This window comes from Chaetodon auriga, chromosome 19 (assembly GCF_051107435.1).
Source record: "Chaetodon auriga isolate fChaAug3 chromosome 19, fChaAug3.hap1, whole genome shotgun sequence".
In the NCBI taxonomy this organism is placed as follows: domain Eukaryota; kingdom Metazoa; phylum Chordata; class Actinopteri; order Chaetodontiformes; family Chaetodontidae; genus Chaetodon; species Chaetodon auriga.
In genome coordinates, this window is record NC_135092.1 from 15849376 (window position 1) to 15877175 (window position 27800).

Consider the following 27800-nt stretch of genomic DNA (forward strand, 5'->3'; position numbering starts at 1 on the left):
GAAGGTCTCATCTTGGCTGGCATGTATATACAGTATGTACACTCCTTATAAATAAATGACCACAATCACACAGTACTGACTTTCATGGTAGTGTTTTTTTATTCATGGTTGTAAAAGAGGCAGAACCATGAGAAAAGATAGGTGGAAGTATTAAGTCTGTAGATGTATAATGATGAGATACATTTAAATTGAAAGGAGATCAGACAGAGAATATAAACCAGCAGAGCTGTGAGATTAAAAAAAAAAAAAAAAAAAAATCTATGATTGAGTCATATGAAAACCTCGACTACAAGGACTCTAGTATCGTTATCGGCACACTAAAGCTAAAATAAACTAGAATTCAAATAAAAGGGGGTAGTTACAGTCAGTTAAAGGGCAGTACACACTCTAAGCACTCTACACATGCAGTCCTTCATGAGTTAGACATTCTGTGCTTGTATTTAAAGATGAACAAAGGCCAAAAGTTTATCAAGCATCTCAGATTAGGTGAAGCTTCCTGCTCGTTTTGCCTTTCAGTTCACCGTGATTCCACAGACTGATGACTAACCCTCCACCAAAACAGGATGAATAAACACAAGTCAGGAAGCAATGCGTGGAGATGGCCCTGGTATTAATGCCCCCCCTCAACCTTAAACACAGCTCATTTGCCATCACACAATTGATTCCACATCAGTGACATAAAAAATAGAATAGCTTCTCCAGTGTACATTGTCTTTACTGCAACTGGAAACACACACTTGTTCGACGGCAAAGTCTGTCTGCTCAGAGTTTTACACAGGAAGGTCTGAGGGCTCTGAAATATGATTGATCATGCAGCTTCGTAACAGTGACGTTGTCGTTTCCATGTTCTGTAACAACTGTTTCTATATGTACGATTCAAACCTAAATGCATTGTGTGGTACGAGTTCCCAGACAGTGGTTTGTAAAAGAGGAGGTTCACAGTGCTCTCTCACAGCAAGCAATCATGGCTCAATCTACGTTGTGAGAAAAAGCTCAAAATAAAAAGAAAGAAGAAATTTAAGAACAAAATGAAATACGTAAACTCACACAATATGTAGCTTTCCTGCCTGTTTATGACTTTCACAGAGACAGAGAGAAATCAAGGGGCAAATGCAAAACAAAGCCAGGCTCAAATAACTCCAATAAATGGAAAAACGTGAACTGAGAATTTGCTTTTACACATTCCTTCATAATAAAGTCTTGCAGCCAAGAGCAGAAACATTACCAACCCATGGAATAATCAGCAAGCACAGCGCTTGCTGATTCTTCCCGGGATGACTCACTCAACCAAGCTCAACATCACCAGGTTCAATCAGCATCGTCTGCAGGTTTGCAGCACTGCGGATGAACTAAACGTCCACATCATATGAAGACGTGAAGCACTACACACCTGGAGGTTAAGGCTGTGACAAATGCTTGAGTTGAGAAAAAAAAAAGAGTCAACAAACACCCAGATGTGATTCAGCCTGTATGTGGTTGATTTAATCAAAAAATTGGATTATGGAGACATTAACATGGACTTTGTGTGCATTTTCCGACTGTAGTTCTCCTGGCTGGCTAACATGTCGTTACATCAGTGCACAGCTTCAGAGGTAAAATTAGCACTATGCAATTTGTATTTCTCACTGTCAGAATTTACCACCAGCGAAATGAGAGGGTACAAGCTTCTCTTCCTGCATTCGCTGCTTTTAAAAGACACTTTGACATATTTTTTGATACAATCCCAATACATTCTAGTGGTTACAACAGTTTAGTAATACTCTTTTTTTAAAAAATGAGGGCGATAAACCCTTAAAAGCTCACATCAAGTGTGTGGGCCTGCAGTAATAGACATGCATTAAAAGGCCAGATGGAGTGGACAAGACAGAATGCATCACTCACTCACAACCGAAAGCCTCTAATAATTAAAAACCCTTATGCAATCAATCATTTTTACACTGTATACAAAATTGGCACACGCTAACGAGGAAAAATAGGTTAATAAGCCAGCGACAAATGATATCGAAACAACAAAAAGCGTAACTGTGTGTAACTGTGGCTTGCTCGAAGGGTGCAATGAAAGCAGACAAAAAGCGGAAATGAAAAGAGGCAGAGGCGAGCCGCGAGGACCGATCCGACGTTCTCCAGTCTAGGACTCTGTCTTTTTTTTGTTTTTCTTTAGGAAGGAAGGAGTGCGGAACTTCTTTTTCTTTTTGGAGGGCGATTTGCTGGGAGACTCTTCGCCCTCCTGGTCGCCAGCGTCAGCGGGTTCCTCCACCTCAGCTGCGTCTGCGTCTGCGTCGGCGGCGGCAGGGGCAGAGGCGGGGTCCTCGGCAGGAAGTGCTGGGGCGTCGGAGGGGTCGTCGGGTGTTAAATCTGGAAGGGTCTGTCTCAGGGTGGCCGCGTCGCTCTCGTCCTTAAAGGTCTGTTCAGGCAAGGACTCTGGAGGGAGGAGGACGGGGAGAGTTATTGATCACAGAGGACAAACTGATGGATCTGCGCCGCTGAGCTTCCAACCACTGAGGCTACAACAAATCGACCACTGGACGAGCCGTTACATCAACACGATTTTCTGTTTAAAAAAAGCGTCCACTTGCATTTAGTTCATGGCATCTAAGAGACTGATGCATTTAAATCAGTTCACTCTCAGCAATATGAAAAATACACACGCTCTTCAGTTTAATAGAGCCTTAAAGCACAAAGTTTAACACCTCCACAGGAAACATTCCCACTAAAAGCCAAAAGAGCACAGAACAAACACCCGAATGAAACAATACACCTGACACCAAAACCAAAAGCCAAACAAAGATGCAGTGAAAACAGCAGAAAAAAGCAGAAAAGCATCTCTTCAGGACTCACAGCCTTTACTTCTAACCTTTAAGAATTAGCAACTAAAAATAAGACTTTGCTCTCTGAATCCTTTAGTTTTTTTTTATTTCTACAGGCCCAAGCTGGTACACAGCATTTGTCTTTTACCTTCATTTAAACAGGGAAATCTTAATGAACGTAGTTCCCTGGCTCATTTGCACCCTGTGTACAAACAAAGAAAAAAAGTCTGCAACACAAAAAATACTGCAAGGCTTTCAAAGATTTTAATAACATAACCACACAAGTGAGGTTACATAACAGGTCAGGGGACGGGGTAAAGCTGAATTAATTCAAAACTGGTGCAGCTCTCGAGGATAAATACGTTAAAATTAGGCCTTGAATGACCAACGAGAGTTAGAAAGTCTTAACCAGTGAGTATTACATTTGATTGCTGTTTAATCCTTTTGCTGGGAGTTATAAAAACTACCTCCAGACGTCCCATCTGGTCTAAAATCACCAGAGTTATCATCAACACGCTAACAGTGATTTGTTTTGTCCTTATTATTCATAGAAGCACTCAGTACATTTGTCAAATTTAGTCCCTTTTTGGATAACTTGCCAGTGTGTTTATGTGATCAAAGGTAAGATACAAACGTTAGCACACCTGGCTAATTCACATATTAGCTACATTAGTAACCAAGGCTAAGAGTTAGCATATCATTAGCTAACTAACGCTACACTATTTTGTGGGTTGATGTTAGCATCTCTGCTCTGCTAATCATTGGATTGGGGGAGATTTAACATTACTTCAGCAGACTTACCCCAGATAGTGTTGGCTAAGTTTGTCAAACACATCGTTAGGCCTCAATCTCGAAGCCTTCTGTAGAGATGTACAGACTTTTACACATTTTTCTTATAATACTGTACTGTAATACTATTCAGTTAGGCTTTTCTATGAACTATCTGGTGACTGAAGTGCCATCCTTTAAAAAGACTCCCAGCAAAAAGAGTTAAAAAGCAACAAGTGCTGGATCCAGAGGGTCCGCTTCAGTACACCTCCATGGATTAGTGGCCCAAACAGCATCCAAACCTCTGCGCTTCAAGCTCAGGTAGAAGCTCACACAGTGCGGTCAGGTGCGAAACGACTCCAGCTTTGCTCGTTTTGAATACTGCTCACATGCGACAGAAACCCTTTGCCAAGGCCTGAGAAAAACACCACACACCAGTCTTCATTTTCCATCTGTCACGTCTGTCAGAGCAGAGGTGAGGCCAAACACACAGACGAATAAAATGGAGACTAAACAACACCACACAGCCAAGCACTGGACCTCAACCACCCCTCGAGCTAAACCAACAGCGAGTCTCAGCAAAGCCAACAGCAGCAGGTTTGGTTCCAAAGCAACACTCAAATAAAGCACTGATGTACCTGGTAAAGGACTCATCTGCAAGACAAACAACATTCAGAAACATTACCTGATTTTTCCATGAAACACAAGAAATACACAGTGTCATAACATTGATAGGATGTGCACATGTGCAAGAGAGGTTTAGTCGATTTGATAGTGGATCGTTGGCAGGAAGAAAAGAGAGGTTATCTAACGGAAAAGGTGAGCTGTGAGGTCTACTTCAGGGACATCCTCCATTTTTGTTAAGACCAGGTCACTGTCGTTTAGGTCGATGGGACTTTACTGCGTATTATAGATGTAAGGATCACACCTGAAATAACACTGTAAGGAAAACGCATAATTTCTTCTAATTTCTCGGCATGATTAATTCATTTTTAGACTTCTTGAAACAGGAACTGGAAACAGTGAATCGCAGCTGATTACAGGAAATGGAGGAGCTCTGAAATAACCCCCATCAACGCCAAGAAAGAGATTCAGAGAACCAAGTTAAACCCGACTGAACGGTCTCAAACCCCGGGAGAACGGGTTAGTTCAGACCACAGAACAGCTCTGCTAGTGAAGCCATGCACAGAAGAAGGGTAAATGATGAAACACAGGCATGGAGGGTGGGGGGGTGGGTGGGAGGGGTTAGGAGGGTGGTGAGGAGGTGGAACAGTACGTACTTACTATGGCAACAGGTACTCTTTTGTATTTCCATCTCCTGATTGTAATCGCAGGCACAAAGAAGAAAAAGCACAAGTAGAAACAAATGTCTATGCAGATCAAACCACAGGCACCGTGTTAAATTAAAAAGAAATTAAAATGTGAGAAGAAGAAAAAAAAAAAAAGAAAAGAAACACCAGAATAAAACCTTTAAAAGAATGGCTGGAACCATTCTTAGTCACCCCAAAAAGATGGAGGATGGAAGTGAAGAGGTAAAGGAGATACTGTACATAGAGACATATGTTATATAACAACATTTCATGTTTATTAGATTACACCTGTGGTCAAAGCTGCGTCCTGCCTCACACTGACTACAACTGTTTGTCCACTATGAGAAGAAATAACTGGAGGGATAATCATTGGAATAATGCAGGTTTTTGTTTAACTAGATTATAGCTTCCTGGTACGTTTAGGGTCAGTTCTGGTATCATCATGGATGATACTGTTCACATAGGTGTAATCCAATAGTAATAAAGACCAAGAGGGAGAAAAATAAAAGAACAAAAATAGACGTCTGCTCTGGGATCCATCTCTATAGTTTTCAAATATTTCCTGACATAGAGACTGTGTACTCAAGCCTTATCTGCACTTTTAATTTCCCATCTCCAATAGCATAAACCTGATTAAATAATCAAAACCTCTTGGCCTGTTATTACAGAGAACACAGCACAGCACCCATAGTAGTATTATTAAAGACCACAACATGAACAGACAGGCAGGTGGACGGCCGGGAGCCTCTGCATTCCCCCTGTGGACCCAAGAAAAGTCCAAAAACTCAGCCAGAGGACTGGAGAAACCCATGCTGAGCCAGGCAAGCCGGGTGTGCCGCGTGTGTCAGGCCAACCTACCTTCCTCTGCTCTGACCGGGGTGCTGGGGGGCGTGGTGGTGGGTTTCTGGCCTTTGGGCTCCTCCTCGGGCTCTACAAGCTCCTCCGGGTCTGAGTGAAAATCAGCAGAGATGAAACAGTAAGAAACTGTTGACCAAAAATACGGAATACAAATCAAGAAATCACTGCAAAGATAAGCAATGAAATGATTTACAGGCCGGAATTTTGATTGAATCGCACAATTTGTCTCAGAGAATCTGAAGAGGTCGACACCGACAACGTCGCAACACAAAGAAAAGAGGACAACACAAAAAACCAAACCGGGGAGGAAGCCTTGATCAGGTGACACTGCAAAAGCTTTCAAATCAACCCCACTGAAATCAACCTTAAAACATCCCCAACAAACCGAAACTACCATTAGTTTCATTGGAAATCAGTCAGAGGCACAAGAGGGAGAGTGGACACCAACAGAGACATCCAGGACAGGTTAGCAGGAAGAGGAGGAGGACACCGTTATTCATGTCCACGCACGGGAGGCTCTGATTGGATGACTGAGCTCGGACACAGCTTCCTCAAAGGTTAGCACAGCACTCCACTGCAAAAGCACTTTCAGACTGGAGGAGAGAGCGCCCTCACAGAGCTTGCTTTCACTCCTCACATCCTCTCTGCTCAGCTCCTCGTCCAATCAAACTGCAGAAAGATTTCTGATCTGCCACAACTCTGATGCCTTTGCACAAGACATCAGAGAGACGGGTGGGTGGGTAAGGGGAGGGGGGACAATCAAGCAAAGGCTTCGAAGATTGAACTGTGGGTAGGGAGGATGCTCGTGTCTGATAAAACAACGGCAGCAGACTCCGAACCCCCAGAAGAAGGAGAGGACACAGCAGGCAGGGATTCCAACAACTCCCATTCAGCGTTACGTAGTGAGACGGGCCAAGGCTGAGCAGGGGAGGAGGGAAGCGGGAGGCCGGATTTTAGGCAGGTCTCCGCTTCTTCTGGTGTACCTGCAGCCCGATCTGCCTTAGCCGCCTCTCCCATTGACGACTCCTTGCTGAGGGCTCGCAGCACGGCGCAGTGGAACTCCTTATGCGGTGAATCTGGACCCGAAAGAACCTCATCTTCGGCCGAAAAGACTTCATCTAGAACCGCGCCCGCAGAGTCAGCGCCGCCCCGCGCCAGCTCAGCCCCGCTGGAGACGCCGAGGGAAGGAGGGCGCTGCTCAGAGGCGGGCGTGGCAGCTGAAGGCGGGGCTTTGTCTAAGCTGGCTGCGTCAGCTACAGACTGCGGAGGTGTGGAGACCCCGGCTTGACCCCTCGGTACAGATTCAGGCTCTGGACGGGGTACACTGGAGGCGGATCCCTCCCTACTACGGTCTCCTCCCTGCACTGTGAATTCATGCGTGTGTGCGTGTGTGTGTGGAGAGAGACATCAGTTTGGCCGGTCTGAAGTTCACTTGGATTTTGCACGATTCTGCAGGAAGGTTTTCTCCCCCTTTATTACAAGCATCTTAAAAAATATTATATTACTTTATTACGAGTACATTTAAAATATCTGCACATAAACATAAACACTGATGTTCACTTTATTTTGATGTTCGTTGCTTGCCGTGTGGACTCATCTAAGCCACATTACTGTTTCTCTCAGTGTGAGCTCTCACCTGCATTGATATAAACGCTGCCTACACAAGTCGTCATGTACATCTATCATTATCAAATCAGAGTGGAAAATAACCCCAACCTGTGGCCATGTGGACTGATCACTGTGGTTAAGCCTCAGAGAAATGGCTGCACAGAGGTTGAGGTGTACAGTATTTCTTTTCACATTGAGACTCAGTTCATCTTCTCCTCTCGACACCTTTACCTTCAGGCCCTTTCTGTTTCTGCTCCACCTCCTTGCGGTACTCCTCAAGCTCCTGGTCGGTCAGTTTGGTGAAGGGGTTTGGACCCTGCTTGCTGACGATAACCTTGGGCTGGTACTCCTTTTCGATGATGGCCTTGGACGCGGTCACTAGCTCCCCCTTCAGGACACACAGAGGAAAGGCAGAGAGAGACAGGGAGGATTTAATAAACTGAAAGCGAGCAGAAAATCTCATGTAGTTTAAAACAAGATTATCAGATTAGAGGCAGTTTACACACGTAACTATTATGCAGCATGAGCAGAAGTACCAGCCATTAATGAAAACATGAATATCTTCAGAGCACAAGTTAAAGCTAAAAGGCCATTTAAAAAATTCAGGAAGCACAACTTATGAAGGTTACTTAATAATATCAGGAAAGAGGAGGATTTTTTTCTGATTTCATTTAACACAGTAACACTGCTACACAAAAGCAAAGCACTGACAGATGTGAGAAAGCCAACAGTACAACCCTGATGAGGTCAAACATTAAATATGTTGTCTTTGTGCTGTTTTCAGTTGAGTATATGTCAGAAAGGATTAAAAAAATTATCACATTCTGCTTTGTTTATATCTTACACAGCACTTTAGAATAGAGGTTGCACATCACCAGGAACACAGGAAGTGGTCACGGTGAAGCTAACGAACAGTAATAGATGTGCTCATTCTTTCTTAACAGTCTGAACTTCCCTTAAATTTTACATCAGTATGACACATGCAGCAAACACCACCATCACTGGATCTGATACCTGCCCTCTTTACTGCCCACCTCAACATGCAACAATACAGACAAACTTATCAACCCTTCACCTCAATGATTATAGCTGGCACAAAAAAAAAGTCTCAGGCTCCTAATCCTGTAGAAAAACACTACTGCAGGTCACATGACCACACTGACATAAGACAGAAAATGGCCTCATTCTCGCACTATTATTGACTTAATCTAAAGAGGCCCAGACATGGTGCCTATCTGCAGGCTCGGAGGAATGACTGGAGGATGATGTGAAGTACAGGTGAACAGTATTTGTGACTGGAGCAGTAAGTACCTTTCTAATTGATTTAGCAGGACTATAGGACCCCTCGGACACATCGAGGCCATCAATAGTGTCTGTACAGTCAGACAGAGGGGCGTCCTGCAATAGTAAACCCAGTGAGGGGGGGAGGCACAACCCAGCTCTTAAAACACCAGCACATTCAAATCAGCAGTCTGTCAGGAGGGCATGAATGTGTGCAGACATTCAGGAACACACCACCTTTCACACACACAAAGGTGGAAAGAGTACTGCAATATCTTATTCAAGTACAATTACTATTATCCACGTAATACTCAAGCAGATGTGCTTGTAATTTCAAGAGATTGCCCTTCAGAAGAGAGGCTCAAAGTGCTGATTATAAAATAAAAAAAACACAACTGCAGGCTCAACTGTAGAAAGTTATTTCTCTTATTGTGAAGCTGTGTGAGATCTTGGTAAAAGCAGGGTTAATTTTGTTTGTCTTACTTTCCACCTCTGCATACACTCACACCACACAGACATACACAAACATTGGAATCGCATGCAAGGAGAGGTGGTTCAGGAGGGATGAGGGGCTGCGAAAAGCATTGCAGTGACGGAACAAATGGCCACGGTCATGCACTGTAGAGACAAACTGTCCACAGGGGGGTGCTGTGCAGCATGTGGTTCATACAGTCTGAGGCTCAACAAAATAAAAGCACATCAACGACTCCTCTCGTCTTACTACTAACATGCTCAGTCAAGTTTCAGGTACTCCTAAAACTTGATTAAAAACAATAAGCAGCTCTGTTTCAATTCGCTGACGTCCTGCTCTTTGTAGTTTGAGAGGGAAAACCATGCAAACTGCAATTTTCCCTTTTTACTTCCCTGACGAGGATGAAGAGGGCATGCACTGAAACATGAGTAGAGCAGACTATAATGTGGATTTTATTAAACGTTGACCAAAATGACCAGCCTGCAAGTGCTGAGACAGATGAAAGCCTCAACTCTGAGCTACCGAAAAACAGAAGGCAAAGTAAATAAAAACCACGAAGGAAAACAAAACGATGTATGACGATGGACACAACCTGAGCTGGCAGGTTTGGAGAGCAGAGTGAGGTTACCTCTCCCAAACACTACTCACCTGCCAGATTGACAATCTCTGTGGTCAAAGAATAATGTGACAGTTATAAAGTCACCCCAGAGCTCTGGGACACAACATGGAGGACATGTTTCGCTCTCTGTTGTTATTAGTGCTGAAGTTACTCCTTCAGATGTCAGATCAGATTACAGTGAACGGGTTCTGATTGCGACCAATTTCTTTCATTACAGTTTAGTGTCCAGGACAACTTCACGCACAATATTCACACGTCGCAGCATCGCAGCATTTTGGTTAAAGGGGAGACTCCAGACCTGGAGAGAATATGTTATGAGATGTTTTAAATTTTAGAGGTTTTAAAGCGACACAAACTCTCCAGTTTTTAATCAGTATGACACATAAATTCATCTCCAGGTCAGGAGAGCAGTGGCAGCGAGGGTTTTATATATTCACACACTGACCTGGTTAAAGGACCGCTCCACCACGGTGCTGGCACACAGAACCTGAGACTGGGGCCCTGCTGTTTTTATGTCCTGCAGGTTCTGCTCCCGGATCTGCAAACAACAACGTTTCAAGTCATCAAAGAAGGATAAACAACACCTGAGTCACAAGGGGGAGTAAAAGGAGAAAAGTGTGATACCTTATTCCTCATTTCCAGAACTTCTTTTGGGTTTGTGTTCATTGGGATGAACTGATTGGCTACGGCAGCCTGGCGGAGTCCGTCCTCCTTTGTCCACTGTAAACACCACGTGAAGTGTTAAAAAAACACAAGTAAAACCAGGTACACCGAATGACATGAAAACCCAAAATAGATTTGGACAAAATACTACGCAGGCTTCACAATACAAGAGTCATGCTGAACTGAAAAGGACAAAGTTGGATGGCTGTAAAAAGGTCTGAATGTAAAAAGTGAACCAATGATGATGAGGCACATTCAGGAAAATATGTGCAAGATCCTTTTATGTTTGTAAAAATTTAGTTGGGGGCTGTTCTACATCATAACCTCTCTGATGATTACTCATCAACCCACGATATCAGATTTACCCAGAAATGTGGGATAATATCATCTAACTCAGTCTGAGTTTTTTCCTTATCTGGACAAAGTGTTCAGACTCAGATCACATTCTAATATCAGGTGTAAACGAGGTCACAGGTTATGGAACAATTTTGTACAAAACAGCTAAATACCTTCATCTACGTTCATCTATAATAGCCAATGATAAAACTGCTAAAGCACAAGAAGCTCTGGTATAAACCTGCACAAGGCTGCTGAACGTTCACAGATGTTTAAAACGTGTGCTTTAATATGCCGTCTGACTTCTCTTCTTTTATTTTTTTTTTGTACAAAAGGAGCTGCAAAATGTTTCATGAGCACGCTGGATATGAGAAGGAGTTCATGATTTTTTAAGCTGCTGGGAAGTAAAGCTTGCATGACAGGTTTTAGGAGAGGAAACCCTGTTTTAAAATCCTTCACATGGTTATAAATCCTTCTAATGCTTCTGAGGTGATCTGTGTTTGCGATGCTCAGCTGAAACTGACTAAGGGACCTTGTGCATGACGACGGCTTGAGATGCAGCGACTTAAGCCTAACATCTGCATTACTGAAATCCATCTGTCATCATCATTGATGGACTATTATAACCAAAAAGAAACAGAGGGAGCACACTGAAGATCAACCGAAAACATCACAGAATGAGGAAAAAAGGTGACGGGGAAGGGAGGGAGAGGTGAGGAGTGGGTGGTGGCAAGAGGTGAGGGAGAGTGAGGGATGGCTGGCCGGGTGGGTGACTGAGATGATGAGTCTGGCTTACGAAGCGAGAGTGGCAGTGAGGGGTGAGCTGGCATCACCAAAGTCATTTCCCAGGCTGATACACAACAACAAGGACGACAGAGATAAGAGAGAAACACACCCGAGGACACTCGCCCACGTCGGGACAAAAAAACAGCCATTTTCACAACAAGAGTGTATTTTTCCTGCGAAGGGTGAAACCTTTTATTGTTTTGTTGACTGCTATTTTGATCTTAATGTGATAGAAAATACCCCCATTTACTTTTCAGTGTTTTTGTAAACCTGGTAATGCCCAGCATGATTGAAGGAAAAAAAGGTCCGTTCCCATTTCTTGCACTTGAATGAGCAGCGGGTGAAATATACAAACCAAATCTTCAGCTGGTCATGCAAAATATTCTGTTTAACCGTAAACTGGGCATGTAATTCGCAGTGGAAAGCGTAAGCTCATGACTTCATTCCTTGCTGTTTTTTCTTTAAGCTTGGCTGGTTAGCTGCCAAACCAGGGGCTAGATGAGGAGGGGTTTTCTGGATGGAAGTAGCTGGGTTGGGTTGGTTGAGTATGAGATGAACATGTAAACACGATATACTCACTGAGAAAGAGTCTCACAACACAACATTTCCTACTTTCCCAACAGGAGATAATTGATTTAAGAGACAGGTCAAATTCCATCAATTTTTTTTTTTCCTCTGTTGTTTTTTTTCCCCCCCAAACAAATCCACTCATGCAGGCCTTGAGGTGTTCAGAGTAAACTGAAACCAGAAACTAGAGAGAATACAAATAATAGAGGAAACAGAAGCATGTAACTAGGAGCAGTTGAAAGTGTTTGAGAAAAATAAGAATTAGAAAAGCAGGCTGCATAACTCTCTTGCCAAGGAAATTTTGACTTATCAAATGTTTGTAACATATCTGGAATAATTCTGGATTCTCAGTCAGAGACATGCCACCTCCCTCATTTATGCAGGCAACGTAAATCTGATAAATCTGCTTTGTGAGCAGCCAACAAAGCAAACTCACACTTACAACATTTTGGCTGATTTACCCTCAAATCTGCACTTTCTTTATTCTCCGCCCTGAATCATGTTTGAGCAGCTAAGCTAAAAATCAAGATGCAAAGACAGAACTAAGAGCGTGAGCTACCGGGCGGCGAGCGATAGCGTGGTTAGCAGCAACGTCGCCGTGTCTCGCCACATTCACCTGCCCACTTGAGGACTCATGCCACACCCCTGCTGCTCGCTCCTCTGGGAAAAACATCAACACCAACAATGCATTTCACTACTACACATGCAGTGGGGCATGCTGTGGGCAGCTGGCCTGGCATCGTGAAGCATTAGGAGGCCAGAAGGGAGAAAAGAGCAAAGGAGGGTCAACAAATAATCACAGCTGTGCTACAGAGTAATTATCAGAGCAGAGTTAACTGCACTTGAAAGGTGGGTTAATAGGACATCTGAAATTACAGCGAGTGAGCCTAAAAAAGCCTAAAAGTAGTGAGAAGCAGGACAATACCGACTTCAGTTACATAAAACAGAACAGAGCTCTGTAGTGTACTTTCACTCCTCACTGTCCCCAGAACCTCAGGATGCCGACCACCTACCCGTTTCCACCAACAAGGTAGCTGTAAAATCTATACTATGAACAATAAGGTAGGCACAGACCAAGCAGTTGGTTATACAGCTTGGCACGCAGACACCAGACGAGAGAGACTGCAGCAAGGGTTTGACGTGATCGTGTGTTATGTTCGTCCACACCTTAGGCTTCGACTTGGGGCTGCTGCCGTCGGGCCCGTCCTCGTAGGGCTCGTCGGGCCGGCCGCCGGCATTAAGCCAGCGGGTCTTGTCGCGCTGGCCGCGCTGGAAGCTGTGCTTCAGCGGGGAGCGAGCGCCTGAGTCACTGTCCTCGCCGTATGAGTAACCACCGTGGGCAGAGGAAGCGATCTCCACGTCGCTGTACTTTTTAGCTTTGTCTCGCAATGCCGGGCAGCGGTAAGGGTAGCCCGTCCTGTAGCCCTGGAAAACAGGAAGACAACAGCAACAACAGGGGTTAGCTAACGGTTATTTAAAGCCGGACTACATGCTATGGCTCAGTTTTATTATGTCTGTGGATTACCGCGCCCTTTTCTTTGCACTCACCAAGTTGTCGAGCATTCTCATGAGAGCCTCAAACTCCTGCTCCCCGACTTGCCACTTGGGGTGTGTAGAGGGCCCATCGCCGGCTGGCTCCGGGACCCGTGGGCGCGCCTTGTATTTCCCCGGGTCCAGCATCACGAGGTTATCAGGCCCTCCAGCGCTGGCCAGTGTTCGCACCTGAAAGAAAGTGGGGTGGGGGGAGGGTACAGACAGACAGACAAACCACAGACAGGATCCAGAATAGAGACGGAAAATAAAATGTGGACAAACACACAGACACACAGACATCAACATGGAGGAAGATGAACATATAGAAAAGTGTGGAGAGACAGGGGACAAGACAATTGTTATGAAAAATGCAGACAAACATATGGTGCCAAATACAACAGCCCAAATGAAAACACATGGTTTTATACATCTTATCACCATGATAGCAAAGAGCTAATCCTTAAGATTATCTGACATGAATAAACATCTGTGTGCTAGCGTCTACTGCACAGTGAATGTCCTGCACAGAGCTCAGTGTGCATCTTACCTGGATCTCACAGGCAGTGACCAGGTTGTGGATGTAATAGAAAGCTTCCTCCACCGTTTCGCCTACAGACACCAGACCATGGTTCCTCAGGATCAACACCTGGATGGAGGACGAAGGAAAACTTAGCAAAGAACAACCACATAAAAAAGTACATTCTCATATAATTAGAACGAATCTCTGTCGTTACCTTGCTGGTGGGCCCGAGGTTCTTCTGAATGAGAGCACATTCTTCCTGATCCACCAGTATGCCGTGGTAGTCATGATAGGTCACCTCACCCAGGGACAGTGCCTCAGGTGAGATGGGCAACAGGCCACATTTCATGGCTGACACCTGAAAACAAACAAGGCCACACATGTAAGAAATAACACTATAATATGTCCATGTCTATGTTTGTATTGACTAGTATTTTAAATGCACTGTCACTTACCGCAGCACCTGCCGCTGTGTGTACGTGTACGATACACTTGACATCGGGCCGTGAGGCGTAGATGGCAGAGTGGAGGGTGAAGCCGGCCTGGTTGACCCCGAGATTGGTGCTGCCCCGGTCCACTACCTCACCCTGAAGGTTTATCTTCACCTGGAGAGCAGAGCAGACAAGAAGGGGTTACTCAAAGCAATGAGTTTAATGACTTCAGCTTCAAATCTGATGCAGACAACAAGAAGTTCATCAAATACAGACCTGTTCAAACATATTTTATCACATGAGAAGTGAACAAAGAAAAGACATGCAGTTCAAATAGAGATCAGCACAGACTCTCACCAGACTGGATGCAGTGACTTCACTGAACAGGAGCCCAAAAGGGACAAGTAGGAAGCGTTCGTGGTCTGAGTTCACCCTGACCTGAAAGACAAGAGGACAGTCACGTTAGATGACCGTGTTACATGGCAGCTGGCTCGAACTGAGGTGAACCAACAGATTAATAAAAGCCTGTCGGTTTTCTTAAAGCCAATAAAGAATCAATCAGGAAATCATGAAATGAAAATTGGATTTACTAAAAGCTTCACTGAACCGCTGAAAGACAAATTCAGTCAACATGGTCTCCAGTATGTTGAGGAATGAAGGCCATCTTACTGTGAGGTGGTTGTAGATGAGCTCCGACCAGCCGAACAAATCAGCCAGCCGATAAAAGGCAGCCAGCTTGCAGCGAAGCAGCTTCTCGCCTTTGTCGTAGGAAATAGAGTCTGAGCCACGCAGATCGTTCACTGGAGTCACCATACCCAAACCTGAGAGAGAGAGGGGGGGTCAGACAGGGTTCAACATGAGAGAGGTTGGAAAAAAAAATGGAAAAATGGAAAAATCCAGCTCACTGTTCAGATTCTGATTCTTTGCCAACAGTCTCACTTACAGACAATAACAATTAGACAGAGTCTGCCTACTGAAACTGAACTGGACTCTTGGTGGAGAAATTAACTTTGGCTCACGCTGCATTGCTCATTGTCAGCGCCGACATAGCAGAGCTGGGGTCAAAAAGTCAAACACATTCATTCTCTTCTCTTACTCATGTTGAGCGCCGCCATGCCTCCTTGTGGTGCAGCGGGATACATGGAAGGCATGCTGGTGGTCATGAAGTCTGCGATCTGCTGCAGAGCCAACAGGCTAGTGGGCGTCTTCCCCTTCTTCAGCTGATCCTGGATCATTGTCTCCAGCTCATCGCAGAATGCCTGTCGGTCATTAACACAGAAACACAAAGAAATGTAAGGGCAAGAAACAAAGAGATAAGAACGCAAAGAGCCAAAAACGAAGCAGAAAAGGTTTGGGCAGATCAGATCTAAACCTGACAAGAATGGTGTTTGCACCAAAGTATGCTTAGGTTACATTAAGTTGAACATTAAGCGTACTGTTGAACAACACACAAGTACACACATTAGCCAGACGTGCGCTCAGCCACCACTTCATGAAGTACACCTCGGCAAAACTAAGGCAGTCTAACACAACAGCCCTGCTGTTGAACTGTTGTGTTATGCTGACAGGTGTTTCTATTATTTTGTGCACCCCTTTCCATCAATGAGGGCAGGCTAAAGAACAGAAACAACAACAGTACTGTTGTATTAGGCTGCATTACTTTTAGCTAGGTGTACCTAATAAACTGGCAGCTGAGTGTAATTGAATACTAGATAAGGCTGAGACACAGAAAAGTCATAAAAAGGCAAAAGCTCGTGAACCTGAACTCAAAGTAAGTACCTCACACAACCACTCCAGGCCTTTTTTTCAGGACTGGAATACGTCAGAGCTTTTCATACATACAATAGGCCTTTAAAAAGTGCTGTTCTCTGGCATTCGGCTGGTCACAGGCGCACTGTTGATCGGGAATAAACTGGACACAACATGTGATGTTGGGAAGGCTGCTGCCTTTACACTACAAGGCTCTATTCTTATTTCAAAATGCTGGTCGAGGCAGCGTGCATTTATCCACCGTGACCACAGTATTTGGTCAGTTAATGTGCAGGAAATGTCAGGTTTGCTTGTGAATCTGAGTAAATGAATGTGTGAATGTGTCTGTCCCACTGACCGGGCTCTGGAGTATCATGGAGACCCTCTTCCTCTGCTCCATCATGTTGAAGTCCTGCCGCAGGTCGGGTGCCATGTTTCTCTCCCTCTGGTACTCCGGGCTGCTCTCATCCACCCGGTCGAAGTACCGCTCCTTGTGGGGGGCTGTGGTGGGAGGGGGGGCCGTCACCACCCCGGCACCTGACTCGCCGTTCATCCTGGGCCTGCCTCCTGTGGAGGGTGTGACAGAGATAACTTTTGAACTGTTTCTATGAGATAAAAATGAACAGGCGTCACTTCCTCGTTCACCTGCTCCTAAAGCAAAACATCCTTTCATCCATCATTCACTCTTTCATTATTTGCAATGCACTTGCAAAGAAACGCTCAGCTGGTTAAACGTGGCCAGCTTCTGCTGCAGGAAACGAAAGCCAGCTCAGCCTATTAGATGAGCGTGACCTCCGCAACTTCTGTGCTGCAAATTTTCCTCTGAAAGGATGCTCTGAGTGCTTAGCGACTTAGCTAGATGCTCGTTTTATGTGAGCTTTTGTGGTGTGCTGTAGCGTACATCTCCACCCTCAAGAGAAATATGATGGGTTACATCAGCACAAAAACATTATGCAATATGAAGTACTGAAAATATAAATGATATAAAATATGATGTTCATATGTCACAGACTGATGTTACATAATGTAAGGGTTAGCACTCCCCGTGTTCTGGCAGATTTCAGTGTCCTGGTCAAAAGGGAGAAATTCTGGTCAAACATTATTTGTGTATGGACTCTATTTTCCCATGTTTTTCTATCTAAGTGACTGATGGAAACAACAATTGTTGAAATTGGCTCGGTACTGAGCGAGAGTGCTGCAGCCATGATAAGGCCTGCAATACAATCCCTTCAGGAGTTTGTGCACCATCAACACTGTGTGTGTGCGTCCACACAAAGTGATTGTTTTTGGCTCAGGTTGTTATTCTAAGTGTGTGACAACAGAAATGGAAAGAAGCCCTTTTTGTTAAAGAGTAAGATCCTTTTCGTTTAACCAGAAATAGCCGCTATGTCGCCAATGCCAAAGCCACCAGACTCCATTTAAAGAAACAGTCATTTTAGAATCGTAAAATGCACCTAATTCAACCTCGACTTAAATATGTCCGACCTCACCAGATTTTTCCAGTTTAAAAAAACATTAACTACTAGCCAACAGAAACCCTGCATCTGTAATTGAACTTTGCATACTGTCTGCTTTAAGCTTTTTATATAAAATCATAAATGGCTGAGGAAGCTCATATATATATTTCATAAATTATTTAAAAGTATGAGACAACAAGATGCTGACAGATGCACGTAAAAGTTCTAAATGAGGGAACGAGTTAGACCAGAAAGCCAATCACACAGACAACACTCTCCCCTACTTCCTGTCAAGACCACATGACCACTCTTCCCAGCTGCGAGGGGTTTTCATTGATCTCCACATCATCACTCTGGAATATCTAATGCATGTTGTGGATATAGGTATAAGTGTACTGAATGCTTGGGGATCAATAACCATCAACTTGCTCAAGCGTAATCTATACGTGTCCCCTTCGATTGACAACAACAGGGGAGGAATGGAGACATAAATAGAATATTGAGACAGATTTCTGATAGATCCATGTCCGTCCAGCTGGCTGGGTGTGTCTGAGGATAAATAGTCTCCACCTGTCTGTCACAGCAGACTACTCAAGCTCTGACTCTGAAGGACACAGGCAGACTTATGAGCGTAGGGAAATGTGTGTGCAAGCATGCATGTCTAATGGGGGGGTTGCTCTGGCAGAAAGTGATGCAGCCCATTAGTCCGCATCAATACAAATGTTCAGCCAAAACGACCATGACAACTGCAGCCCAAACCCAAAGCATCCAGTATCACACTGAGAGCTGACAGAGCCTCTCTCTGTTTCTGCCCACTTTTATTGCTCTTCTGAGCTTTTCCACCACATCAAAGCAGCATTTTCACAAAGTCTCAGGTCACCTGCTCCAATCAAGGTTTTTTTGTGTTTTCATGCCGCTTGGCAAATACTAGTCAAACACGGTTTTGTCCATTTTCACCTCATAAACACATTAAATGAAGGGAAATTAAATAATGACAACATTTTAGAGAAAGGAGCAGATGAGAAAAAAAACCACATGTAAGACCAATAAAGTCATTAAAAATGGAGATATGAAGGAAAAACACAGTATAATTAATAATTTCCTTTACATCTATATAATTAATTTACAATTTCATACCTTTAATGATGTGGTTTAAAAGAAAACATTAACCAACTCGTGAACTCCAGTCAAAAGCTGAGACGGCAATTATTGCTACTTTGGCTAAGCTAGGCTAGTTATCGATTAGCTTGACAGGTTCGGCTGTTTTTATTCACTATATCTGGTTTAAAGGACTATCTTGTTTGTGTGGAATAACAAACTAAACTGCTAAGATCATTGTCATTGATATATTTCAAATAAAGGAAACAGCTAGAGAGAAAAGTAGGTAAATTTAGCTTTAGTAAAGACTAGCCGTGGCTATCTCAGCTAGCTAGCTAGCTTTAACTGGATTTGGCTCTATTGACAGTTTGGTTTGGTTATTCGCTGTGTTTTGGGAGCGTAACAACACATTCAACATGCTGTTTTCTTTGAAATGATATAAATCTGCAGCATTAATTTACTCATTTTAAAACAAATGTCAGCAAGTCGGCTTTCTTAACTAAATAGAAGTCCTTCAATGTGTAGTAGCGTCTGTAATTTGCATATTCTATCAAAAGGTTATTCTGGATTTAATTATTAACACCTCCAACATTATTTATTGAGACAAAAATTAAAATAAACGACTCTTACGCCGTCCTTGTGTGAAGAAACTCCAAACTCTGCCCAGAGAGGAGGCGGGTTGGGGTGATACCCATGACTTTGTAACGGCATTCATCCGTGATTTCCTGAAACTGAATCCTCTAACATTCCTCTCTTTGGTCTGTCCTCGCTGCTGTTTTCCTTTAATCATAAATACCGCCTTAAACTGCAGCTATGAAAGAGCGAACGTGAGAAACGCAAGCTGCCTACTGTCTCTGCAAACATCCAGCGAGGAAAACTCTGCCCTGCCTCACTGGTGTGATGAGGACATCAGTTATTGACAGAAGAATAAGGACATCAGCAATTAGCGCCGGTGCCAAATACTCTCATTAGTGAGAAAGAGCGTGTCCATGGCCTGCTATTAATGCAAATGCGCCTCCATGTGCTGCAAAAATCAGCTTTTGATTGGTTGAGTTTGCATCAACAGTGTGATAAAAACACTTGAAAATATCTTTAAAAGTCACACTGAACTGGTTTATACTGAGAGTATACGAGGCTGGTACACGTCAAAGTAAAATAAGTGACAACACTAAAGTCCCTGCAGCCCCTCTGAGACCGGCCCGTATCAGCCTGGTTTACAGAAGCTGGTCTTAATGCTTCTAGACTGCCGGTCTGATCTCATTCCCTTTGGTCTGACTTGTTTGCGCTGCCTTCGCTGTCTGCTGTTCATGTTGGTGTTTACTGCTCGCGGCAAAAAGACAAATGAAACACGTCTGCTGACAGCGGGACAGCGGACATAAAGTGACAAAACCCAACAGGATTAAACATTCATGATGTCCTTCAGACCGACCTTTCTTGTTTACAGCGGAGAATATACTCGTTCAGAAGTCAATCTGACACCGTGTTTACGCCAAAATTAGCACAAATATGCAGTTTTTTTTTTAAACCTGGGTAAATCTGCTAAAAATAGACGACTGACTCTAATATCATTTACGAGACGACGATGCAACACTAATGTAACAAATATACTAATGTTTCACTGATGTATCCAACTCTGTTAGAATAAACACCAAAAGGCCACATGGCCCTTTAACTGTGGACAGAAAAAAAAAACAGTCATGAACAAAAAAAATCCAATGTTTGATAAAGATGGTATTTTATATACAGGCTCTATATTAATGCTAAACTTGCTCCCAACGACCCAAAGCACTGCTGTAATATGACCCTTTTGAGCGTCTCGAGGCTGCCATCAGTCCAGATGGAGTCCGGCACTGCAGCGCACGCTACCAAGAAATCTAACACCTGCAAACACAGGGTGAAAGAACCATAAGTATCTGTGAAAGCTGCAGCACGGAGAAAGATAAGAGCAAAAGCAAGGAGGAGGATGTTAAATGATATGCAGAGAGTGGTGCAGCGATTTCTGCTCTGTGCCAGCTTCATCACCTTAATGTCAGGGTAAACAAAAGGGAATACATTAACAAATATTAGTAATGGAGTTAAATCAAGCCACTTTCATCTCAAGGACGATTTGTTTGACTAAACTCATTTCCTGTTGCCCTGCCATGAATGTTAACTGAATCACTCCAGCTGTGCAATTAGACGCCGCTCCAGCACGAACGTCTCAAGAGCATCTTTTTTAAACTACGCAAACAACAAACGTCCACATGCCGAAGTTGTTTATTTCTGCTGGACAGTGCAGCAATAACAATGGCGGTCGATACAGGAAGCTCTCTCTGTCTATACACAATGTTGTCATCTCACAACCACAGGCGCCCCCGCCTCGCCAGACCCCCTGCCTCTCCCCTCTCCTCGGATATGGAGGTGCAGGGGCTCAGCTAGCCTCCGCTCCGCTGCTACGAGTGCAATTGCTATGGAAACCAAATACATTACCATGGAAACACGGCCTTTAAAGATTGCTGTTATGTAAGAACAGCTGTAGGCCAACATCACGCTGCAGGCCGGTGTGTGTCACAAGGCGCACACCTTCAAACTCGTGTTACGCGTTTCACATTCAGAAGCGTACGTGCAGTTCCCGAAGCTGCAAACAGTCGGACAGGATTACACGATCCGGTTATGATCGTAACACATGGGATGATGTGCAGGGAAACTAAGGTGTTTTAAAGAGACGCCACTCTGTTTGGAAATGTCACCGTGCATCAGAAACACCTGTCATCCAGCATCAGTGAAGGGTGGAGTTGGAACACGTCGTGACAACCAGAAAGCGCTCATCTCTTCCACCTGAACCTTCGTTAGGAGTGACAGAATGAGACCGGACGTTTAAACATGCAATACTGGTACAAGAGGAACATCTTATGATGGCTTGTCTCCCTAAAGGCAGGTTCGCACTCACTTCCTCAACCGCACCCACCCAATAATCTGTATTGGAAAGCACCCTGTCCTCTGAGTGAAGCCGTGCCTGAAGCTGCAGCTCGTGCACCGCCCTGCAAATGTTGGGGAATTTATAGCACAACTGACTGTCGGCATGCGGTCCTGGCACTGTATTATCTGGTCTGCCTGCCACTCAGAGCCCTGCAGGTGTAGAGAAAAGAGGGCATAAGAGGGTTAAGCTTCTCCAAAGCAGCGAAAGAATAAAATATGCTTAAAAATCTCCTATTTCAACATGCTGGCTGTGGGGTGAAGGTGCAAAGAGAGTTGCATATTGCAATCAGAGATTACCTAACTTCCTAAATTTGCATACAGGAGATACGATGACTGAGTGAATGCAGCCTGCCTGGTCATAAGTTATCTTCTCTTATGTACTGAGAGCCACCGATAGACAGAACCTTCAGCAGCTTCTGAGCACCAAAAGCTGCTGTTTCTGCCTCCATTTCGCAGTGGATGTGGAAAACCCTTTGACTGTATGCATTCAAGGGTTTTCTGGTCTCCAAGCAACAGTGAAAATGTTGTGATGATGAATCAAGCATCACACTCATACAGTACAGTATATCCCACCTGCTTCTGAGGAGAAATGAGGAGACATTTTGATTTGTCGCTGCAACAATCGGGCATTTCAGACTTGCTAACGTTGCTAAAGTCAGCGAAGGAAACAGCAGCCTAAGGATAGAAACACTGGGGCCGCTCTAATACCTCCCAGAGGAAACTACAAATCACAGCTGTACAGAAAGTTAAATCTCTTTATTTAGACCAAAGGTTGCATTTACAAGAAACTTCTGTCTTAACTGAAAAGGCCTGCAGCAGCCTGACAGAGAACATCCTTCATGTCAATTTCAATCAGCTGATTATGAGCATCCCCATTTCGTACACTTGTATTACTTATTAATCTGCAAACCAGCGATTTAGATACTTGTTTTAACCATCAATTGTAACCTATACACTGGTGATAATGTAACGCGATGCACTCACGCCTCCAATAACTCTGGCTCGATACTGCCACCTACTAAATCACTTCGTCGCTGTTTTGCTTCAGGTCCCCATTCGAGGTGGAGGCAGGGTGGAGTTGTGTGGTTTCGCTGACAGTTTGAGGCTCCAGTGGAATTATGAGATGTTGTTATGAGCTATTTTTAATATTTTCATTGTTTAAATATTTGTAAAACCCACACAGAGACACGAAGGCTCACCAACAGCATTAATTTAGAGGTTTGGCCCGACAGCAGCAACACAGCATTTTCTGGTAAATCAATAAAGACGCCATTTATGGATAAAAACAAGACTAAAGCGGCTGGTATACATCGTCAAAAGTGCTCATAAAAATCTAATATTTCCATAGAGCCATCCTGCTATCTGATTAGCAAGAGTGCCCACGATGGCCCAAAGCACCCAGAGACATTAAGGGACGGTTACCTCAGCGCTAACAGCATGGCAAAATATCTGACAGCAGATCATTTTACAGTTTGTACCATCATACTGCTCAGATGGTAGAAAAGCTCCTCTTAGCCTGAACCCAAAGCCTTCTGTGCTTGGATGATGTACATCTGTACTCGCAAAGGAAAATGAACAGGACGCTGTTGCGTTAAACAACCTATCGAATTTCCTCGAGGTGACGGACTCAGACTGATGTTTTGAACTTGCTATGACACCACTCAGTGCAGATGTTTCCATTCTCCACAGAGGATGCTATGAGCCGGTGATGGGAAGAGAAAAAACACACAGATAGGACATGAAGAGGAGCACCAGGCCCTCTGCTCTCCCACGGCGGCCGGCTCTTTGTTAGCTTTAGAGCGCTGGACGTACATTGTACATATTTCAATCTTTATCATAACTCTCTTTAGAGAGACGGAAGCTGGCACTGAAAACATCTTTTCAGCATGACTAAGCTCTCTGAGAAAGGAAAGCCATCTGGAAAAAAGATCCATTTAGTTTGTTCCAAAAAGATGCCAATCAAGCAACCGGCAGTGAAAAAAAATCATTATGGTGTTAATAAAAAAAAAGATGGCATCAAAATCTCTTTCTGTAACAGTTTCGATGTGTGAGCGTGTGTGTGTGTGTGTGTGTGTGTGTGTGTGTGTGTGTGTGTGTGTACAGTGTGCATTTCAAGCAGTTTTCAGACATTTGACAGAAGCACTCAGACATGGCTCTTTATATCTCTGAGCTGGATGCCTGTCATTACTGGTGACAAAGAATCCACTAGCAACTGCTCTTTAGTGTGTGCATGTGTGTGCGTGCGTGTGTGTGTGTCTGTGTGTGTGTGTGTGTGTGTGTGTGTTACAGACCCTAACTACTATGACCTGTAGGAATGCACTGGGTGTCATTTTAGCACTCCCCCATGTGAGCCTGTAGCCAACCAAAGAGGATCTTGGTTGACTGAAGTTCAACCTACTCGTCAACCAATCGACTGCTCGATGGAGAAAAAAGTGCACGTTATCGGTAGATTGACTAAAAATGTGCTACTTTGGCTCTGATGCAGCCACCTCTCTCACACATGCACGGCAATCCTACACTTATTTAGACACTACCCGGAGGAGCTTTATGTGAGTATGCAAATGCACAAATCAGCTGGACCAGACGTCAACAAATACAGCATTTCCATTGTCTGGAGCTCATATGAGAAAACGATACATGCCGGCAGTCTCACTCAGTATTGGGCCTGTAGCATATCAACGCTGAACACGTGCAGACTGGAGCTGCTCAGATGAGCGAGGAGCACTTTCCTCCTTATGACAGCAATTCAAGCAATTGTTCAACCAATGTGAATTAGGTGGGACAACAGCGAATCGACCAGCCGAACGACCAGCTGACCAGAAGGTGTCAGCCCCGGCCTCATGTGCACTCTTCTGCTTCCACCTCATTGTTCTGAGTATGAACATCAAACCATGCTGCATCCAAAAAAAGTACTTAAACACACATTTTGGCACATACTATATCCAACGAGCAGCACTTATTCAGCAAGCATGGTAAGGCTGCGACAAAGGTAGCTGATAAATCATTTGAAGGACAAAACATATATGTCTTAAAGTGCTCATCTTGTCCAACTAACAATCCCAAAACCCAAAGATATTCAGTTTACAATCAGGTGGTTTAATATGTTAATGAGTCACTGTGGCCATGTTTGGATGCTGGGAGGACATCGCTTTATCACCCACTCACTCTCTACATTATATTACATTACATTAAGTCTTTATCCATTTTCCACTTTGTAATCATATCACACGGTGCAGCTTCGGGGTATTTGTGCTGAGTCAATTGATGCAAACCCTGAGTTAGAGGCACAAAGCAAAAGAGAAAACTTAAGGAAATGTAACTTATATTCCTGCAATTACCATTTTTCAAACTACCACGTAAAAACAATGTGAAAGGGATTGATCGTAGAGACGAATCTCGTGAGAATTATTGGCTAAATTTGCAGCTGCTCTGCAAAAATCCCCCACTGTACTCTGGCTGCTCGGGACGAATCAGCAGATACAAGGCTAGTAGCTAGGTGGTAAACACAGCGGAGCATTTAGCAGCTAAAGGGCCACGAATGTCCATCAGGAAATGGTAGAGAGCAAAAACAGAGCTAAAAGGAAGCCAACATGGGATTTAAATTTACCAGGTGACCAGAAACACGACTCCAAATGAGAGACAATGAGTGAAAAGGTGATGCTTCGTCAATGTTGCGTTCACAGTTTGTTTCTGAAGCCCCTGAGTGGGGTCACTGCAATGACAAGTAATGTCACTTTTTCCAAAACATTCAAACCTTTCCCACCCTCAAATTAAATGATCGTCAGGTCAATTAGAGCCAAGAGACGCGTCCAAGTTTTATCTGAGGGAGAAGAAAAACGCCTCATCGGGCGAAGCCTTCGGTGGGACGACAGGCATGGGAGGGGTATTATCTGCAGCTGGCTGCCAAGGCCTGACCTGACGCTGTGTTGTGTTAGCATGTGAGCAGTGGCTCTGGCTTTATCTGGCTGTCGCATGTCATATGGGACAGAGCGGTGGAAGATCGCTCTCTGAAACAGCACACACACACACACCCCTCCCTGCGCCGCTGGCTTCACTATCATGTGTGCATCTGTGTGGCACTCTGCTGGGTAAATATTCGACCCACACACGATCCGGAGTGACCTCTGTGGTGTGAATTTAAGTTCAAGAACGGCCGTTTTTCATGTGTCTAAATGGAAAAAAAAAAAGGTCTCTTGAAACCCTGCTAAGTGATCACACATGGGGAGGAAGGAAGGAAGGAGTGAAACAGAGAGAATGGACTTGAAATGAGGAACACATTTTCAGCTGCAGTGCAGTGAAGGGTGTGGGCGTGGGGAGTGGGAGTAAGACAAACACTCAGTATCTCCAGTGAGTGTGCGTGTAGTAGTGTAGCATGTGTGTGTGTGTGTGTGTGTGTGTGTGTGTGTGTGGAGGGTGGCAACACAGAGCCAGACTGACAGAGCTAAACTCCCTCCTTTGGGAATTTCACTCATTCTAACAGAATGACCAAATCCAGGGAGTTACCATCCCTTAACACACACTCACACACACTCACAGACAATTTATCTTGGCAGGTTGGCTTTGCTAATCCTCATCCAGGACGAGGGGGAAGGGACTTTACGGAGGACTTTAGAAAGAAGGCAGACACAGCAAATACAGTTTGGGCCTGAAAAATCAAACTCTAAATCCTGCAGACACTCTTACTGAAGCTGCTATGGCTGCAGCTAACGGTCATTATCAATAAATCTGTCGATTATTTCATCATTTTACTGAAGTTTAAGTCTATAAAGTGTCAGAAAATAGAGGAAAACGACCATTACAAGTTCCTAGAGTGGAAGGTTTCTTTGTCAAATTGTTTTGATTGACCAAAATCTTAAAACTTGAGGATAATAAATTTATAATTCCTCATATCTGAGAAGCCTGAAGCAGCAACTCGTTGGATCTTTTTCCTTCATGTATGATGATGAATTGTGCATATAAAGATTGATTTTGTGCCAAATTGCTGATCAATTAAATTGGCACAACTAAATACCATGATACAGCATTAGTACGATTATTACGATGCACTCATTGTGATTTTGTGCTGTAGATTTGGAGTTAAGAGGGTGGTTCAAATCTTAAATCCATTACAGTTTTTGGTTTATTTGTGCTGCAACAACAGTTTCCCATCGGGATTAATCGAGTACTCAATCTGATCCAGTGTGGAAAGGTGTTTCCTCTCACACTGTTTAAAGGTAGGATGAAAGGTGTTGTGCTTCCAGTGAAGAATAATGAACATGCACGGTTCTTATCATGCAGGACATTGTGCCATCTGACCGACAGGAAGCTGCTCCATCACCACACAACTGCACACAGCTCCATTTCCTCTGCTTCAAAACACGACCAGACAATAAACACAGCGACCCGGTGCAGAAACGCTGCGATACATGAGGAAACACGGTGGTCCTGAGCGGCACAGGAGTCCATATTAAACACCAACAGGAACTGCGCGCGTGTGAGACGCAAAATAACACAAGCTCAGGCCTGCTGACGAGCCAGGCTAGCGACACTCCAGGCAAACCCCAGCGGACACGGAGTGTGTGGCCCTGGGCTGCGGTTCAACACAGGACACCGTCTGAGTGGAAGCGAGCGGGTTTTAATCACACTGAAACACAACAATAGTCGTTTTACGGCGTGGAAACGCGCACCGCCACCGCTCCGCAGACTCCTCCGAGCAACATATTAGCAAAACACAGCGAAACATGGAGCAAACATTGCAAAAAACACATGGCTCGCCGAACACACGCTGCCCCTCAGCTGCAAAATATGTCGATAATTTCGGTGCTTACCCTCTTTGATGAAGTGGTGCAACAAAAACAGCTGTCGGTGAAAGCGGGACGGCGGGTTTCACTTATTTTGTCCCCGACCCTGGTGCTTTCAGAGCGGGTTTATCTCTCTGCGTTTGTCGTCCCTGCGTCGCTCCGCCCATCCACCATCATCCCCACTTGGGTGCGGCAAACT

At 44.3% G+C, this 27800-nt stretch overlaps 1 protein-coding gene across 16 annotated transcripts; it reads right to left on the reverse strand.

The window, feature by feature from the left end:
* Positions 1-76: 76 nt before the first annotated feature.
* On the reverse strand, positions 77-27800 carry add1 (adducin 1 (alpha)). 16 transcript variants are annotated; one of them, XM_076758859.1, is made up of 19 exons: positions 27629-27795; positions 16667-16875; positions 15656-15818; positions 15229-15380; positions 14917-14997; positions 14584-14733; positions 14343-14486; positions 14156-14254; positions 13624-13797; positions 13150-13500; positions 10348-10443; positions 10169-10261; positions 9753-9770; positions 8663-8749; positions 7583-7739; positions 6727-7107; positions 5744-5833; positions 4860-4893; positions 77-2421 (listed from the first exon to the last, which is right to left on the reverse strand). In XM_076758859.1, coding segments are annotated over exons 2-19 (2466 nt in total). In that variant the 5' UTR covers positions 16862-16875; positions 27629-27795; the 3' UTR covers positions 77-2420. The 16 variants fall into 16 exon arrangements, with proteins under 16 accessions (XP_076614974.1, XP_076614980.1, XP_076614971.1 ...); XM_076758860.1 differs by having other exon boundaries at positions 2282-2421; positions 4856-4893; XM_076758865.1 differs by lacking the exon at positions 6727-7107 and having other exon boundaries at positions 4856-4893.